General features: G+C 35.5%; 2 protein-coding genes across 10 annotated transcripts in view; both read left to right on the forward strand.

Annotated features, from left to right (window-relative positions):
- Positions 1-3240, forward strand: part of LOC5564460 (neuronal calcium sensor 2) — a 403811-nt gene extending 400571 nt beyond the window's left edge. For 8 of the 9 annotated variants that reach the window (XM_021842107.1, XM_021842113.1, XM_021842106.1 and 5 more), the window contains one exon: positions 1004-1263. In XM_021842107.1, the coding sequence (XP_021697799.1) occupies positions 1004-1180 (177 nt within the window). In that variant the 3' untranslated portion in view covers positions 1181-1263. Of the gene's footprint in view, positions 1-1003 lie in introns of all 9 variants that reach the window. The other variant, XM_021842105.1, reaches the window with a different exon arrangement.
- The window catches only part of LOC5564467 (neurocalcin homolog), a 497420-nt gene that overhangs the window by 417124 nt on the left and 60323 nt on the right, over positions 1-19973 (forward strand). The gene's annotated exons all lie outside the window — the stretch shown is intronic.

The raw sequence follows: 19973 nt of genomic DNA on the forward strand, positions 1-19973 counted from the left end.
ATGATGATTTTTTTCAGCACACGTCGTGCCTCATCCAACGAGGCATGCCGATTTTTGCAATTACGAAAATTGACGTTATTGCCGTAGTTGAACTATCTCTGGCATCTTCCAATGGATTTAGAATCAAAACGATGAATAACTTATGGTGGCACTCAGATTTACATTTTCCAACTTCAAAAACAGAACTGAAAAGTACACTTTTTCAGCACCGTTATGAAACAGTACTGAAAAAAAAAAATAGTTCTCGGCACTGTTCTGTTGGTACGAAAAGAAGGTTACTATGTAGTTAATTCTCGTAATAAAAAGAAGTACGATATGCAACGCAATTGCAAAAATTGATTATACTACAAATGTGGTGTCACCAGAGACGAATAGGCACATAGTAGTTGGGTTTATAATGGGTACCACTTCTAGTACTGCATTTGGTTCCTTGGTACTGCAAAAGGTACTCAACTTTGACAGATCGCAGTACACTTTTCATTGCATTCTAGATTTTGATCTATTCATATTTGTATGCTTTTGTAATTCCGAGAACATATAGCTGGACAAACATTAGAAAAGGGCACATCGATATTGGTAAACCATGGTTCAACAAGACGTTGCTGAGCCCAATTTAACTCGATAATGCTCACTAATATCACTATCAGGAAGAGCTAACACTAATCTTCCTGATAGTTGGGTTAGTTTACGTGAGAGGACTAAAAAAGGCCTTAACGAAGAGCAACGATTCTGAAAAAGGCTCAAGACCTCTGAGCTCTTCACTAATGTTTGTCCAGAGTGAGGATAAATACTCAGAGACAATTATTTCAGCCGGCCACCGCAACATGGCATTTCACACGACTGCAAGATTATTTTTAAATCTATTAGAATGTTCTTGGATACTCATAATGTTAAGTGAAGGCAATATATTGGTACTCATCAAAGTAAAAAAATCATTTAAAATGCACTCTTTCCCAATTTCTTCACTAATGATCTCATATCTATTGTCTCTTTTCATTTGCAGGCGATATACGACATGCTTGGTGCGTGTTCATCGAACAAACCGGCAGACTCGGCGGAGGAACGCGCGAAAAACATCTTCGCCAAGATGGACGAAAATAACGATGGCCAACTGACGCAGGACGAGTTCCTCAAGGGCTGCCTGCAAGACGAGGAACTGTCGAAAATGCTGGCACCTTAAGCTTAATTAGTAGTCATCGACGTCGATACACACAGACACACACACTAAAACATACATACAGACAGACAGAAACACTCACAAAAAAAGAAAAGAAGAAAATTCATCCAATTTAGATATTTAGTAAGATTTAAAGTAATATATTGAAAGCCAGAAAAAAAAAACAAAATGAACAAAAAACGACAGAGGGTAATCAGAAAAAAAACAGTTATTTGTAGGACAAAATGCACACAAAAACGATTCAGATACATTTGCCATTAAGCAAAACAGCAGCATTAGCACGCATTGCAAGACAGACAAACTCACAGAAGGGAGTTCCCAAGGACACACCGTTCGTTCATCGTCAGTTTTTTGTGAGGTCAGCAAGAATCATTAGGGAATTTTCGCGAGACTATAAGTTAATTAAGTAACGGAACCGTAACAGTGCTGCGAGCATGAAACGTTTACACAGGATGAAAGCGCAAGCGACATGCACACTCTCACACAAACACACACAAAGAGGATAATTTAAACGAAAATGGGTCACGCCAATTAACGACATGAAAGGGGTTAGTCGATTCGTTGGACAAAATGCACACGTTTCACCACAAACTAGTTGAAGTTTTTCGGTTTCTGTTCGTTGTTTTGTTACAGAAAAATATAGGACAGCCAGGCAACAATTACAAACAAATAAGGATTAAAACAAGAAACAACACACTAGAGTAGAATTGAAGAAGCGAAACAGCGCGCAGGGGATTTAATGCGAGGTAAACCAGAGCAAACACATGATAATCACTTGATTAGCTAATTACAAAAATGAAGATAAAGGGCGATCGATTCGAATGGGGGGAAATTTAAGGGAATGAAGTAAGTATAGGAACATAAGCAGATCGTAATCATCAAACCATTTTTATACGTGTTGGTAAAGAATAAGTAACGTGAAAAACGAATCACAGATGAAGATTGAAAGCGAGCAAACGATAGGATTTTCCAGCCACTATTGCTTCGAATTCCCATTTGCACAAAACTTAGAAGCGAGGCGAGAGGGGGGAAGGAGGGCCAGGAAGGAAGAATCAAATGGTAAATGGTATCTATAAATTTCCCTGCTACCTGCTTGGGTGATAAACACAGTTTCCGTTTTTCCGTCAGATTTCTGCTAGGTGAATGAAAAAAAAAAAACAAGAAGTGAAAAGTAGGGTGCGGGAAAAATCAAGTCATCGCGGAACGGAAACGCCATAATTGGGTGAGTAATATGATCTGTACCTTTTCGCTGGAAACTTCGTTCACTATTGTGATTGCATCTAATTCGAGGTGTGCTTTCGCGTTTGAAAGATTTTTTTCTATCAAATTCTTATGTTCAGACTTAGCCACTACTACTTTGTCAGCGATAAGTTTTATGTCTATAGAAAAGATTGAACGATTATCTGTAGAAGCTAAAAGTTATCAATCAAAAATAATTCATTTCCTATGAAACCTTGGTCCTGGAGAGGTTTAAAATCTATTAAAAATGGTGAAAGCTTTTAACTCTAAAAAATGAACTTATGTACAAATGCTACACAATTGCTTCATTTAATTAGAGTTCATTGATAGAAAACCAATTAATTTTAATCCTTCTGAAATGGTATCGAGTGTTGTGCGCCTATTGGAAGATTTTTAAGAATTTAATAATTTATAATGCTTTGATTAGTTTTGTTTCCAAGAAGGAGAAAGAAAACAACTTTTTTTGAAAATCTTGATAAAATTTCCACCAATTTTTGAAAAACTATCAAATGAAAACAAAACGTACACACCAACGATAAATGATTTCAATTGCAATTTTGAAATGATTTGCAATGATATCAGCAAAAACAGGAAATGTGGGAAATATTTCTCCAAAAACCGTCGATTTCTCTAGAATCAGAATTGCAAAAACGATTAAACTGATGATTTTTTCTAGGAAAAAAAGATACTGCTTTATTCAAAAGCAATGCTTTATGTGATCTTTGAGGATTTCACAGAATATCTTACAGGCAAATTTTTTACATTTTTGCTGCCATCAAATATCCTGAGCTGCTTAACCAGACAACTTTGAAGACAACTCTAAATTCGGAAAACATTCCTTCAGGAATTTTAGAAAGCATTTATTCTTTCCACAAGAAAATGAATGGAATTTTCGAGGCATATTTAGAAATTCTAGAGAGAATTACAAATAAATATTGATAGATAAGAGAAGCTTTCACAAAACGTGATGTATATTTTCCATGAAAAAAAAAATCTGGAAGAAATCTAAGATATCCAAGATGAGCGATGCAAGAAAAACTATTGCTTGAAAATAAATGTGATTTCTATCAGAATTTAGAAAAATTCATCTTGAAACCATGAGGAAAACTCGTTAGGAATTAACAAAATATACCGCTCATTTTGATTGGAGTACATTTTAAAGCGAAACATTTCGACAGAACTTCTGTAAATTTTGGAGAGAAGTTTTCAAGCATTTGTGGGATATTAGAACAAAAGTCCAATTGAAGTTTTCTCATGCGAAATACATGGGATCTTAATTGTAATTTGGGAACATTTTTTCCAAAGATTTACCAAAAGAAAGCAAGTCTGGGAAAATATTTTAAGAAATATGGAACATTTTCATCTAGCATGTGAAATGAGGACATTTTCATTTAGTTATATTGAAAGAACTTTTAAAACTTTCAAATAATTATTTTGATATATTGCAAGTTTATAATAAATTTTCGTGTAAAACTTTTTGAAGGAGCTGGAACACTTCTGGAGTAACACTTCTATTGTTTCTAAAAAATCTTCTGTATGATGTTTTCCTGGGAAATCATTGCTAGAGCTTACAGTTTTTCATAGATAAATAGATAAGTTTGACTCAATTATATCTTCTAAAAATGGCCTTTGGTGGTTAGCATGCATTTTATTTGATAAAATCTATATACACAGTTTTTTTTTTTAATTTTAGAGGAAAACGTCATATGGATAATTGGTCGTAAACCACTTGACCTACAAGAAAACAAATATGATTTTTAATTACGAAAAATAGAACATTATTTTCAAATTATACAAAACCCCATTTTTATTATTTTTCAATTTTCACCATAAAATCTTGACTGGTAGCAGATGTGTGGTACAAAGTTTTATGATGGAGAAATGTAAAATAAAAAAGTTGTTCTAATATCAAATTCTGGTTGGTTTTAAAAAAATATTTTCCATAGAATAAATACGTTTCAATGATACAAAAACTTTGAACTATGATATTATTCTGAACCATAATGATTATCATAATCACTTCTCTAGAAGTGTTATTCGAGTTATTTCATGTTCAATGCAAAAAAAAAATCATTATCTTATAAAATAGGCCATTCTCATTAGTTATTCACGATTCTTCATCAAAAACAATAAATCAGAAGAGGATATTATGATGTTTATTCTTGAAAACCTTTTGATCTGTATGAAGAATCGCGAATAACTAATGAAATTGGCCTATTTTATTATTTTCAAAAACACATTTTGCATTCAACATTAAATATGTAACTCGGAATTGATTACTTCTAGATAAGCGATCATGATAATGATTTCAAGATTCATACTTGATCAAAAACGTATGTATTATAACAAAAAAAAGCAAAATCGACAAAAAGTTGTTCTTACAAAAACTTTTTTATTAAAAATCACTCCATCACGAAACTTTAACCCAAACATCTATCCACTATCAAAATTCTATGATGAAAATCAAAAATAATAGAAAGGTATTTTTGTGTTTGAAATTAAAGTTCCATTTTTGATGTTTATAAACAAACTATTTTTGAGTGTATATATTTTCTTTATAGCCCAAATGGTTCACTACATCCCCTACATGGAACGTTTTTCTCTGAAATCAACAGTTTTGGAGCTAGAATTTTTCAAATCAATTGCATGCAGAAATTCATAGTCTATTTTCAGAAGTTGTTCTTGAGTCACAATAATCGATTAATCTGTGGAAAATAATTATTTTAATCCAAACCGAAGATTATCGTTCACGATTTTTAGTAATTTTGATATTTTTTTATTCATTCTGGATGGAATTCGTCGGAAGGTATGTAATTTGACCTAGTTTCCGAGAACTAGCTGCCGAGAGCAGTCTTGCCTGATACTTTTGACAATCAATGCACCTCTGCTCAAATAGAGTCCTTAAGCTTTCGATAATATCTTGATATTATTAAATAACAAGATAGTGCGTGTTATTGCAACTACTTTGTCAAATAACTTCTCTATCCTATTTCAATTTAAATTTTGAAAATGTGTCCAAATTTAAACTTCGACAGTTTTGATCATATTTGACGTTTATTTAGTCGACAAAAATGCCACAGGGGTTCAATTTTTAAACACTGTGAAATTTCAGTTCCAAATTGTGTTTGAAGAGCAGAAGTTTATGGTTTAGCTTTTTGAGGAATCTGAAAATGAATATTTGGAGAAATTTCTTTAATGGTCTCTGAAGGTATTACCAAGAGTTGTATCATCAGTTGAGAATAGTTGGCACACTAGAATATTTTTCAAGCGATTGCAAAATTGTCCCTATCAAAAGTGTCGTTATGACGAGCTTCAACTGTATAATTTTTTGTCATAACCTATGAGAGATGGAAAAGATCCTGATGAAATCCAAGGAATTATCTTGAAGTTTCTGGTTAATTCTTTGAATAGTGAAAGGAAAAAATCCTGGATAAATTTCTGAAGATATCAGTAGAAAAATTACAGGATGAACTCTGGTAGAAATCCACTTTGTATGAAGAATCTTTGAGGTAATTAACACTTCAGTCGTCGCGCTGTTGTATTTGTACAACACTGTTGAACTCGCTTTTCGTTCACAACAGCAGCGTGGTGGTTCTGACAGTGGCAAACCACGCGAAAATTTGAGGTATTGCTTCGATCCATCTTCACCTTAAATCCATTCTGAATATTTAACAAACCATCCAAATATACATCAAACTCTTAACATTTGATACATCTCCTTACTATTTCTTCAAAGCCTGATCGAAAACCTTAGACATATCACGATGTTTCGCCTTCATGATGACTTTCGGCGAGTTCGGTTTGTTGAAGCCTCTAGGTACAGAAACAACTTTTTGTTCTCTGTACCTACTGGTCAAACGCTGGCTGGGCGTAGTGACAAATGTGTCTGGCCAAAATAGTGTCTGATGCCAGCGTTGCCAACTTTACAAATTTGGCTACAATGGTCCAGATTTTTGAGGCTCTATTTTACAAAAGTCTGGAAGATCCAGACAAAAAGTTGTGATGAGTTTGTTAAGTCCTCCAAACAAAATCCAGACTTCTTCCAGACAAAATTTTCAAAATCATCCAGAACTTTGAAAAAACGTCATGGCATACCCAAGCATGGGAAAATTCACTCACTCACCCGAATGCTACCGATAAAATATTTGCTGCCACCGAATTTTCAGTGACTGCCGAACGCTTCCAGGCATAGCGCAATTCAGACGAATCGCAAACAATTGAGATAAAACGAAAATCAAAAAAAAAAAAATACGGAGCGGAGAGAGCACCGATCCACTATTAAATGAGAGACACAAAAGAACACGTTCGCCATTCAAATACTGAATGCTTTCTGCAGAATGTACGGATTTCGCGTTCACTGAATCATTTTGCCGGGTGTATTCCCGGTCAGTGAACGCTCATCAGCTCTAAAACACGAATGCCACTCGTGCGGAATCGGAATGTAAAGAATCTTTGCTACAGCAATCGGATGCCTTCGGCACAGGGAATCGGTAGTGAACCGTTATGTTGCAATTTTTGTCTCTCGGCGAACAAGTAGAAAGCGCATTGGAAATTAAAACATTCAGTTTGATTGGAGAAACGGCAACCTCGCTCTTGACTGCGTATGGAGCTGAGCAAGAGGAACGCTCTTTCGTGGGATAACCCAAATTTGGCGTAGTACTGCAATATTGATAAAATTCTCTTTGTTTGCTGTGAGAATCGTCACAACATTGCTTTTGTTTGCTATGGGAAAGTAAACATTAACAGATATGCTGCTGAACATTCACTCCCTTGTTGGACTGACGTTGATCGAAAGCTGCAATGGCGTCAAATATCGATACGTTTCATTTTGAGGACACCGACTTGTGTAAGATTGATCGTGCGTTGATATTCTTGGCAGTTTGCTTGTAGAAATCTGTAGATCTCAAGTGAGTAGTTGTTGTTTGACTCACTGCCAAAAAAAAATCTTTTTAGATTAACTAGAAATAATCAAGTGTGGCTTATTCAACCGAATTCTGAGTTGGTGCGTCTCTTTCTGTTTTGACAACAGTGCAAATGAGGTTTACTCAAGTTTGAATTTAAAGAACTATTTTTTCGGGAAGTCTGATTTCTCCGTGTATACCAACAACCATTTTGACAGAGCGCAGTTCGACCAACGTAAACATTACACTCTCAGCTAATTCCAGTCAAAAATTCATCCATTGTTACCCACACGCTGAAAAGTTACGAATTAATCACACCAATTACAGCACAACAGCTCGTCCACTGAAGTGTTGAAACAATAATTTCTATACACAAAAAACACGTCGATCTGATTGATATATGAGATGAAATTTTCCGGCCAGAAAAAACATAATTTTTTTTTTCTGAAAATAGTCTGACAAACTTCTTAAAGGTTTTTGCCTTAATAGAACTCATGACAGAGTGAGAGTTTCTCCATATGGTTCTAGTTATCGGTAAAAAAATGAGATAGCTAACAAAAAAGCCTATTAAACCAACCAAGCCGGCCGAAGTGATTGATTTATTTATCGACAACTGACCAGTCGGAGAAGCACGTGGTGTTCGACGGAAGTTTCGAAGATTTGGGATCTGCAGCCGATATCCACTATATTATCATGGAAGCAAAATTGATGTGGGTTTTCTATTTTTTTTCCTAGGAAGGTTCAAATTTCATCGTTCGGTGCCAATTTGAGCGTTGCGAATTTGATTAACGATACTGATTTTATTGCCTTTTGGCGGCAGCTGGTATCTTCGAGCTAACTGACGAAGACTACATGGAAAAATGAAAGTGATGAAAAATGAAGATTATGATAAAGATTTTGGAAAACAATTTCGAAGAAGATTACTCACTGGGTTGGTAAACTTTTGAGAAAATCTGTAGATATTTTCGAGATCATTGATGCAGTTGAGTTCGAGGAGAAATTAATAAATCAAATTTATCACACGAAAGTTATTCTTCAATATATCGTGCACAACTGCCAATTTGAATGATACATACCTTCGATATTCATTTTTAATTATAACTTCTAGTCACCCTATAACTTTGTTTCTGGTTACCTCTTTGGCTATTTTGAAGGTTGAAGATTGAAAATGCAACTTTAGGGCTTCTTTCTAAAACTAAGGAGTAATTCACAATGATTAATGCAATTTGCGCATATTTTGGAAATCTACTTGTTGAGAAATGTTGTCTAGTAATACATACATTCTGGCATCGTTAATAAATAGCATTCCCAGAAATGACGTTACAAATTAATTCCTTTCGCAGCTTCACCAGAAACTCCTCCACCAGAACGACCTTGTCCCTACTCAAACATCGCCATCTGTCTCAGCAGAAATTTAGCGCCACATTTGAGCTGACTCATTTCTCCCAATCAACCCTCAATCAAGATGGAAGAGAGACAATGATTGCTTTTGCTAGCCGACGGAACAAAAAGCGATAATGCGATTAGCGGGCAAATGTGCTTCCAGCATTGCCCCACAGAGGTCCATCCACCTTCTCCACTACTCGTCCCGGGTCACAAACCGCAAAAGGGCAGACCGTGTTTCGAGAGTTGACCTTCGATTCGATATTCCCGCTGCCGCCGCCACCGTAATCGAAGCGAAACAAATAGGGAAATTTGACCTCTTGGAATTGCTCGCTGACTCGGTTTTATTTTTCCTTGCGGAAGGAAGAGGAACCCTTCGTTAGGCACTCGAATTACAATTCACCACTGCACAGTGGGCGAGATTTATACTAAGAATTGGTCAAAACTAGCAAAAATGGTTTTAATGTTTTTGTAGTTGTATCATTTTACTTTATACGCAAATATATTCTAATCCTTGGTTGAAATTGTACTACAATATTAATTTCTTCGATTTGAATGTTGTCAAATTGATTCAAATCACAAGTTAAAAGAAAAGTTATATTAATAGAGTACAATATTGAAAATTTGAGAAAGGAATATTTTACTTATTTAAGTTAACCTCACCTAACCTAAAAACAAGAAGCAATAATCGTGTTAATAGAAGATTAAAACGATTTTTGTCTGAAACTATTAATCAATTCAATCGGCATTTGTTCCAAAGTTTCAGTAAAAAAAAAAAAACAAATAAATTTGATTGCATTCTTTTTTTATACTTCAAAATTTTTGTTCCGACCAAGATTTTTTTTTTTGACCATTATGCACTGACTGTGTGCTCGGTTGATGGGAGGGACCAATGGTCCCGGCTACGGCGGGGTTCATTTCAACGAAATTAAATCAATGTCTCCACTGACATTCACCTCTCGCCGGTCGATCGGAATCGGGCGCCCACGCTATTGACACACTCCTGTAGCTCCAAATTGAAACATAATTGTACATCTCATGGCGCGTCGCCGCGACGGGTTTCTGGAAAAAAGTGACCCAACCAACAAGAGGGCGTGGGATGGAAAAAGATGGATCGCAATCACGGAAATCACCACTCGAAGCACCGGCCAAGCAGAACTTGGTTGGAGTGGTTCCGGTGAGTGAGAGGGGAATGAGCTGAATGAGCTTTGCGTTTAATGCGAACAAAATGAAATATTCATGGATGGATGAACGTCCTGCTTGGAGCGAGAACTTTGTAGCCCTATATCGGTATTTGATTCGATATCCGGAGGATTTGTCGGAGCTGGCTTGTTTAACGGTAAATGGTGAGGAAGGTCGATACGATGCTGAAAGCTTGATGTTTTAGAACAGACAGCAAGGAAGTTAAAAGTTGCTATACGATTCTCAATGAGATCACGCAAGCCAGGCCAGAAAGGCCTGAAGAGAGCAATGAGAGTAGCTATACCCCTATTTAAATATTTGAAGTAACTTTATTTGAATGTATATCCATGAAAAAGTAGGCATATTTCTGTATGATTTATTTAGTTCTAATAGTGGTTTAATAATGGTTTTAATAAAATCTTGTCAGCTTTTGCTACTGATTCGATAGAATTTTTGATTATACTTTTCGTTTCACCTAATTATACCAATTACTGGCAATATCGTTAATGAAGTTCGCGGCACTCTAAGGGAAGGTCCATAAATGACGTAGCATTTTTTGGCAAATTTTTGACACCCTCCTCCTCCAACGTAGCCTATTTTCCTATACCTAATACATGGTTCGTCACAACATCGTAGAATCCCTCTCTCCCTAAAATGGTATGACAATTATGGAAGGTCCCTAATTACCATCGAACTTTCTTAGGAGTCGTCCATAAACCACATGGTCATTAATAGGGAGTTCATATATATTTGAAACCTTAAAAAAATGCCACGTGGTTAATGAACAGCCCCTTAAGAAAAAAGGAGACTCACACCATCTTTGCTTCCTATGGTGATGGATCGCAGTAGATCTATCTAATTGCTTGCATAGTAGTGCATCGATGACACAATTTTCTTTATTTGAAGTGAGAACTGTCACAATACAATTTTTTGACAAAATGTTCTTCACACCAAAAAGCACATCTCTCGTGAACAAGTCGTGGCGATATTTTAATTTTTTTTTTCGTAGTGTTTTAGTGCAAAAACTCCGAAAAATGGTGATTTTAAGATTTTTTGGTCACAATTTGTTTATATTTTAGCATGACTGTCTTCCACAAAATATATGTTCCTAACGAACACAAGCAACTTTGTTGAACATGTTGATAACCTACAAACGATTCATCTTCTTGTTTGTTAATATTAACACTTGGGGATTTTTTTTATTACCGTACGGGTTTGGGCCGAAGGGTCTCAGATTTTCATGAAACTTTTTCCATAGGCAGGGCTCATAGATATATGAATAAAAAAAATTGAGAAAAATTCAGGGTCGCCTATTTTTCCGGAAAACTCAGGTGGAAATTTTTTGTTTTCCCTTGACACTACTTACTTTGAAAAATCATAACTCAAGAACGAAGCATCGTAGAAACAAAGTTTTTATATGAAAATTTAAGCAAATTTTCTCAAAAATCAAAAAAAAAATATGAACTGGAAAAAGTTTTCCACAAAATTTTCCACCGTTGGGAAAATTCGTAAAGAAAACCCGGAAAAACTATGCCCGAACTCGTGGAAAATTTTCAAAAAAATATTTTCGAGAAGGTAATTTTATAAGCTTTAACCACTGAAATTTTTGGAATGCACTTTTTTTTCGTTTTTGAGTTATGGCCAATTTTGTGAAAAATGTCCAGATGTGCCATATAAGACTTTTCTTTGAAAAATCATAACTCAAGAACGAAACATTGTAGAAATAAAGTTTTTAAATGAAAATTTAAGCAAATTTTCTCAGAAATCCAAAAAAAATATGAACTGGAAAAAGTTTTCCACAAAATTTTCCACAGTTGGGGAAATTCATAAAGAAAAGCTGGAAAATCTATGCCCGAACTCGCGGAAAATTTTTAATAAAATATTTTTAAGAAAGAAACTTTATAAACTTCAATTCTGGTAACTTTTAGGATGTACTTTTCTTTAGTTCCTGATCTATGGTCAATTTTGTAAAAAATGCAAAGATTTGCCATACATGCCTTTTCGTTTAAAAATCATGACTCAAGACTCATCATGACTTGTCGAACCGGATTCAAATTATCTCAAAAATATGAAATTTTTGAAATGGAATCAGTTTCCCAGGGCATTTTTCACTGTTTATGAAAACAAATAATGAAAACCCGATTAGCTATTCCAGCTTTCAAACAAAGTATATTTGAAAAGAGCGATCAATAAGATCCAATCCTACAATATTTTTCAATACGCTGTTTTCCCGAAGCTGTTGAAATGGACAAAGTTCAATATTACGAATACAATTCTTTATGCTGTAACCCCTTCGGACTGGACGGCCACAAATCAGTAAGGACAAATCTACGATCGATCAGCCAAGGCCTCATCAGTAAGCTTCATTCGGATGGAGTTCGGTGGATTACGGAAAAGATGAAAATTTGCGTGAAGTGTTCCATTACCGGTTCGACAAGTCATGATGAGTCTTGAGTCATGATTTTTAAACGAAAAGGCATGTATGGCAAATCTTTGCATTTTTTACAAAATTGACCATAGCTCAGGAACAAAAAAAGTACATCCTTAAAGTTACTAGAATTGAAGTTTATAAAGTTTCCTTCTCAAAAATATTTTAATAAAAATTTTCCGCGAGTTCGGGCATAGATTTTCCAGCTTTTATTTATGAATTTCCCCAACGGTGGAAAATTTTGTGGAAAACTTTTTCCAGTTCATATTTTTTTTGGATTTCTGAGAAAATTTGCTTAAATTTTCATATAAAAACTTTGTTTCTACAATGTTTCGTTCTTGAGTTATGATTTTTCAAAGAAAAGTCTTATATGGCACATCTGGACATTTTTCACAAAATTGGCCATAACTCAAAAACGAAAAAAAAGTGCATTCCAAAAATTTCAGTGATTAAAGCTTATAAAATTACCTTCTCGAAAATATTTTTTTGCAAATTTTCCACGAGTTCGGGCATAGTTTTTCCGGCTTTTCTTTACGAATTTTCCCAACGGTGGAAAATGTTGTGGGAAACTTTTTCCAATTCATATTTTTTTTTTGATTTTTGAGAAAATTTGGTTAAATTTTCATATAAAAACTTTCTTGTACAATGTTTCGTTCTTGAGTTATGATTTTTCAAAGAAAAGTCTTATATGGCACATCTGGACATTTTTCACAAAATTGGCCATAACTCAAAAACGAAAAAAAAGTGCATTCCAAAAATTTCAGTGATTGAAGCTTATAAAATTACCTTCTCGAAAATATTTTTTTGAAAATTTTCCACGAGTTCGGGCATAGTTTTTTCGGCTTTTCTTTACGAATTTTCCCAACGGTGGAAAATTTTGTGGAAAACTTTTTCCATTTCATATTTTTTTTGGATTTTTGAGAAAATTTGCTTAAATTTTCATATAAAAACTTTGTTTCTACGATGCTTCGTTCTTGAGTTATGATTTTTCAAAGTAAGTAGTGTCAAGGGAAAACAAAAAATTTCCACCTGAGTTTTCCGTAAAAATAGGCGACCCTGAATTTTTCTCAAATTTTTTTTATTCATATATCCATGAGCCCTGCCTATGGAAAAAGTTTCATGAAAATCTGAGACCCTTCGGCCCAATTTGTACGATAATAAAAAAAAATCCCCACTTCAGTGTTCGTGCTCTTGTATTTTGTACACAAACAGGTGAGCAACTTTCGCTATTTGTACACAGAACTAGCGTGGTGATTGAAGTGTTAATATGACCAAAACAAGAAAAAGGATCGTTTGTAGGTAATCCACATGTTCAGCAAAGTTGCTTGTGTTGATTAGGAGCATATTTTTGTAGAGGACAATCATGCTAAAGTATGAACGGTTTATGCATTATGGCCAGAATTTGTGAAAAAATGTAATTTTCCATAGTTTTTGCCCTGCTATAAAAAAGAGAATACCGTCACGACCTTTTGGTGTTAAGAACATTTCAAGCAAAGATTGTATTGAAGAATTCCGAATAGTTTATGAGATATAGTCATACTAAGATAAAATTTAGCTAAATTTTGAAAAGGGCTGAACTTTAAGTTTCGAACAAATATTTTTAAACACTAATCTGGTTTTGCTAGTATGGGTGTGTACTTCCAAGAACCGCAGTCAAAATCCTTTTTTCAAGTAGGCGACAAGCGTCTAGTACTTGATCCGACGCTCCTCCTAAGGACAGATCTGGTCGCAATCTGATCGCAACGCAGCTTTTCCAAACGGACTCGTGGTTTACACATCTGCAAGCATCGATTTCGTCAGATAATAATGAAGACTAATAACTTTCTTCTCTTGCAGACCACGGACGAAGAAATACTTTGTCTCGATCTGCATGCTACGTCGCTCGATTTTGTCGCTCTCTACCAGTTTGATTCAACCCTGCTCGTCTTCAAACACAGTCGTAGAATGCTGTACTTCTCTAAGTTTCTCCAATAACCTCCTGGTCCAGCAAAGCTCTTGGCACCCTTCGGCGAGTGCAACGAAGTCCTCTTCGGTGAAAATCAGTGCCACACAAGTCTGCACGCTGCCAGTAGCTATGATCTTCATCGCTCCTTTGTTGGCCCCTTTTGAACCCTATGGGTCGCGACATTTTGCTCGTGTTTCCTCTTCAAACATATTGCCCTCTGAACTTTAAGTCCCTTTGATGTTTTGGATTCCAGCGAATTGTCCCTTAATTATCAAAAACTTTTAACATCAAACTTGATCTTATTTGTACATTATTTTACAAGATTTCCCTTTTTTTTATCGAGCCCTAAGGGGTCTATTTTGTAAATCGAGCAGATTCTTGTGACTCGTCTTTAGCCACTGTCGATCAAAGTAAGCATGCATATTTTAGATGTCATCCGTCGACTCCCATAGTAATCCAGTCACATAGAGTGACAACTGTCGAAAAACTCGAGTGATAGAGCCGTGTCGAGCAAATATTTTGGTCGACAGTGACTCCAGTCGAGTCACTTTGATCGACTCGACTTATAAAATAAGGCCCTAAAACCCGAATACGTGTGTCATTTGCTGAGCCCTCGTTATCTGTTCAACAAACAAACAACGCTTTTATCCCCAAATGCTTACCTCGAAGTTTTGGTGCATCTGCTAGATAAAGTGGCTTTTCCCATACCCTTCATAAATAAGAACCATTTTGTAAATATTTTTGATACTACTTAAGCATTACGATTTAAATTTACCAACTGTGACACAAGCGTACTGTACAATGACCTATAGTTTTTTTATTATCTCAACGCGGTCTTCTTCTCGCTTTCATTTCCGATTTCGATTGATGGTTGGAAGAAATCGAGCGGCGCTAGAAGTCCACTCGACCTTTTCCGTTTTCGACCAGCTCTCGAACGCTACTCGATATTAGTTTAAGTGGAAAGCGTAGTTAAGGTTTAATCGCAAATCGCACACATTGTTCGTAACTTTGAGAACATATGCAAACAAAATACAACAAAAATCTACTAAATGTAATACCAGAAATCCATTTTTGCACAAAACCAACTTAAACATGTGTCTAGCACAAACACGTCATGAGAACCAGAAAGGAAACGGAAAATATGATATTTTAGAATTTATAGAGAACTCTAACACAGAAAAATGAAATCACAAGCAGCAACTCAAAAAACTACTAGAGAAAAAAAGAACAAAAACAAATTTAAAGCTGTAAGCTGTCATTAAGATGAAAACTGAAGTCATTTAAAGATGCGTCACCTCTATCTCTCTTTTCAAGAAAGTGGATGTGGATATAGCCTATATACTATTATGAAAAAACGAAAAAAATCTTTAAACATTAAAAACAAAAAAAAAGTCACATAAACGCAAAACAAGTCCTTCCTTTCCTTTTCAATTATTTCCTCAAAGAGTGCAAAATAAATGAAGAAAAAAAAAAACAAACGCAAAACAATGATAAACGAATTTTTGAAAATCCCGCGCTTTATTACCAAAAAAGAGAGAAAAAACACCAAAAAAAGAAAACATATGATCACAACTTTGAAACCCAGCTGCAAAAGCGAAACAGATTTAACAAACCCAGATAAGAAAAATCAAATTAATGTTTAATGAAGTCAAAGCCCTTTGAACAAAACAAACCAACCACAAAACAAAAAGAAGAAGAAAATTTCTCACCCTCACACAGACAAAACAAAACATTCTGGCTGTTTATGGCTTATGAGAACAAAAAAAAAAAAAAAAAAAGAGAATGAGAAAATACATGTAGTCAATACAAGGAAAAAAAACGTTGACGTTATTGTGATTTAGGTGAAAAATCTTCCTGGCTGGTTGTTCGAGTACGTGACTAATTGGTTCAGAGGGGTTGCAGCTTTCTATTTGTTCTCTATCTTTGACACTCTTTTCTTTTTCAGTTGAATAAATGAATCTGTGCAAGCAATAACTTCTATCTGCTGCTGGGGAAATTAATCTCAAACATCGAACTGATTCGAATAGCATTGATCGGTTTTTCAATTGTAAGCAATATTCTACTCAATTTTGCGTAAAATGACAATAAAGTGAAACATCAATTGTGCCCATTGACTGCCGTCACCGGAATTCTAATATTTGGCACCCACACAGTCATTCACCCAACCATCCAATTTACGACCACAGGATGATTGAAGGATTTAACGTCAATCACATGTCGGTTGGATGAATATCCACGTTCCATGTGCCAACCTACACAACACTTTGCACGTATTCAACCATGGCATGGTTATTTGATGTCAAATACCTACGCTTACACGCCCTAACATTTTGCGATCATATTTATTGCGTTTAAAAAATTCCACCGCATTTCGGACGGGGGTGGAAATTAAAAGTGAAAAATGACTGTGTCCCCGTTTCCCGATGATTGATGGTGGTCTTTTTTCAACGATTTAATCAAGTTACTCCGAAGCCATCATGCGATACTGTGGGTGCCATTAGCCGAGTTCCAATTGTTTTCCAAAAAGTGTCGAAAAACGATATTAGTTTTACTGTAGTTATCCTCTCTACTAGCAGCATCATTAAATGATGCACAAAAATTTATTCAAATCGCAATAACTTTTTGTTTTTCCCTATTCACATTGTTCTAACTACATTATGATTCGTAAGTTGTGAAACGTTGAAAAATGTGAAGGCTTTTTAACGCCATTTTTTGAAATAACACGGTTTTTTAACGCGGTACGTCAACCGACGTGAAAAACACCTTAGTATATGGCTAAACGAATGTCTCTGTCAAAAATCACCCACTGTTTCTAGAATGAAAGGGCTCTTTCCGACGTCTTCAGCAGAACGCGAACTCGAATTTGTGATGCGTGTACAGCTTTAAGCTCAAAGTTTTATTCACAATTAGATAGGTTTTTTTTTAAGATGTAAGACTCACTTACTAATTTCGGTGAGCCTTTTCTCAGAAAACTTTACTCTTCTTCGTGCCGTAGATTCGGTCTACGTATATCTGTGATATTAATTTTAAGGTTAGTTTTAGTTATGATTGCACAAATGCAACTTACTTCAGTGATGATAATTAGCTTCACAAATTTCATTTTCATTTTCATTTTCATTTTGCAGCGTTTGGTGGGGCAATGAGAGCGCAAGTCAGTCCAAAGCCGGGGGCAGGGATAGATAATGGCCGTAATAGTCTATGCGGACCACTTGAACACCATCGGAAATGATGGGTATAGGAAATTGGAGAAGACTTGACACAGTAATGCGATTAATGCTGCAAAATGTAAATGTGCTGAGAGCAATTTAATTTAAGTTTTGACGTTTGGTTTGTTTGATTAAAATTTCAAACAATTGTACAAGTAAGAAAGAATGAGCTGATCGCTTTATATAAATTTAATAAACAACACAGTAATAACAATATGAGAGTGATGCTAAGAACTGCTGATGGCACGATGGGACGCTTTAGGAGCTTTTGATAATGATTGAACATTACTATAAAGAACGCAATTCAATCGATGGTGACAACTTTACAAACTTTATCTGTTTTTATCATGTACAGATATAAAATTATAATTCAGTTCACTGATTGGCGGTGCTGATTTATATAAAAATATTTGATATTATTAAAATGAAATGTGTTACTTACTCATGATGGTCATACTTCCCTGACCAGAATTATTCTGTTTTGAGCATCCTTTTCGAAGCTATTCTATCCAGTTATCCATTGACTGCTTACAATTCTGAAATTATTATTATTGTGCATGCTCATGCATTATATTAGTAATGATCATAATCATGCAACAGATAAGAAGGTGAGAAAGAGAGAATTAGGAACAGTGATTAGTAATGAATAATTATGTAGTTTTGTTAAAATAATAAACAATTAAACAGCACTAATGAATAGCTTAAAAAATGACATTACAGCATAGCTGAGCCTTTTGGATCATAAGACCGATGTATAAAAATAATTTGTTTCGAAATTGTCCGCGTGGTCTTCTAGTGCCCCTAGATCAGAATCAGTCATAGACAAACATACCGAATGCTCGCCATGACCCTATGACCAACATTTGTATATGTATAGCCTTAGCTGATGTGGCTTTTCTAATAGGTAGTTCTTTCACTCATTGATTGTCTTCAAAACCTTGTCAAGTATAGAAAATTGATTTTATTTCATTTATTACTACATTGAAACTACATTGTACTTATTGAGTATTAGGTATTATTTTATTTTTAGCACTATTGATATTATCAAGGCCAGAATTCCCAGTGAGTGAAGAATTTTATAGTACTAGAACACCATAGAAGATCGCTAAACATTACCTAATCATGGAACGGCTTTTTGCTCTATTATTTTAAGTAGATGCTATTGATCTCCCTTTGCTCCTATCCGCAACCCGGTGCACGCGTCCTGTTGGTTTTCGAAAACCTCGTAGAAGATTACAAACCGTCAATGGCATTCCCAATTACTACCCCACATTGCACATTCAAGGGTCTGACTGTGCTCTTAGCCCACCCTCAGTTTGTAATCTTCTCGCCAGATTGAAATTATATTTTCCCGAAGTGAAAGTAATTTTGATGAGTGATAGCCGTACTATGCAGTAGTTTTACCAGAATCTTTAGGTCAGAAGACAAAATCTAAATTTTGTAATAAAAAGGTTGCCATTGCTTTGAAATTCACCCAACATCTAATCAAAGCTACTAACAACAGCGATCAATTATCAAAACTCATCGCTCCCTGGAAAATATAATCCCAAGCCCACAAATTTAGGAATAATTTCAATTTAGGAATAATTTCAATTGCATGTACTTCTACCACGTTTCACATCACAAATAATGATTATTCTCCTTCGTCTCTGGCATTTGAATACGGGTGACATATCAGCCCTTAACCTTCCTGTTGCATTCGGGTCAATATGACCCGAAACCGACTTTTGAGCACTTGTAACTTTTAAACGGAACCACCTAGCGCTTTGAAACTTTGTGACTTTTCCTATTTTCCGGAAAACTGTGTTTTGGCAAAAAATCAAATTTCTAGCATGTTTCTGAAGGGCACCACAAAAAAAGTTACACTTAAGGCATTCGGGTCATATTGACCCGGATTTGACATTGCAATTTTGTAGGTATTTTCCAGCCAAATTTCAAACTTTTTATACTCAAAAGAATCGTCAGTTCATGAATTTTATGAATTTGAGCGGTAAACTAAGATTGACCGGGTTTAACGGCGGCTTAGAATCGGCGACAAACGGATCAAGGTTTAGCCATTCTTGGAAGACCCCGGAAATGTGGCCAATTTGTTATTCCCGTTGAAACCAGCCATGCGACACATCAAAATTTGCATAATTTCATACAAAACACATCCGAGGTAATCTGAGCAGCCCTGGGCCATGTTTTGGCTACTCGGTGGCCAAATAATCGGTTCCGTAGGTTCCAAAGGTCCCAGTAAAGTGGCCAATTTGAAATTTCCATAGAAGCCTGCCTTGCGACACATCAAAATTTGCAGAATTTCGTGTAAAAAACATCCGAGGTAATCTGAGCAGCCCTGGGCCATGTTTTGGCAACTCGGTGGCCAAATAATCGGTTCCGTAGGTTCCAAAGGTCCCAGTAAAGTGGCCAATTTGAAATTTCCATAGAAGCCTGCCTTGCGACACATCAAAATTTGCATAATTTCGTGTAAAAAACATCCGAGGTAATCTGAGCAGCCCTGGGCCATGTTTTG

Source organism: Aedes aegypti, chromosome 2, assembly GCF_002204515.2.
Source record: "Aedes aegypti strain LVP_AGWG chromosome 2, AaegL5.0 Primary Assembly, whole genome shotgun sequence".
Taxonomy (NCBI): Eukaryota; Metazoa; Arthropoda; class Insecta; order Diptera; family Culicidae; genus Aedes; species Aedes aegypti.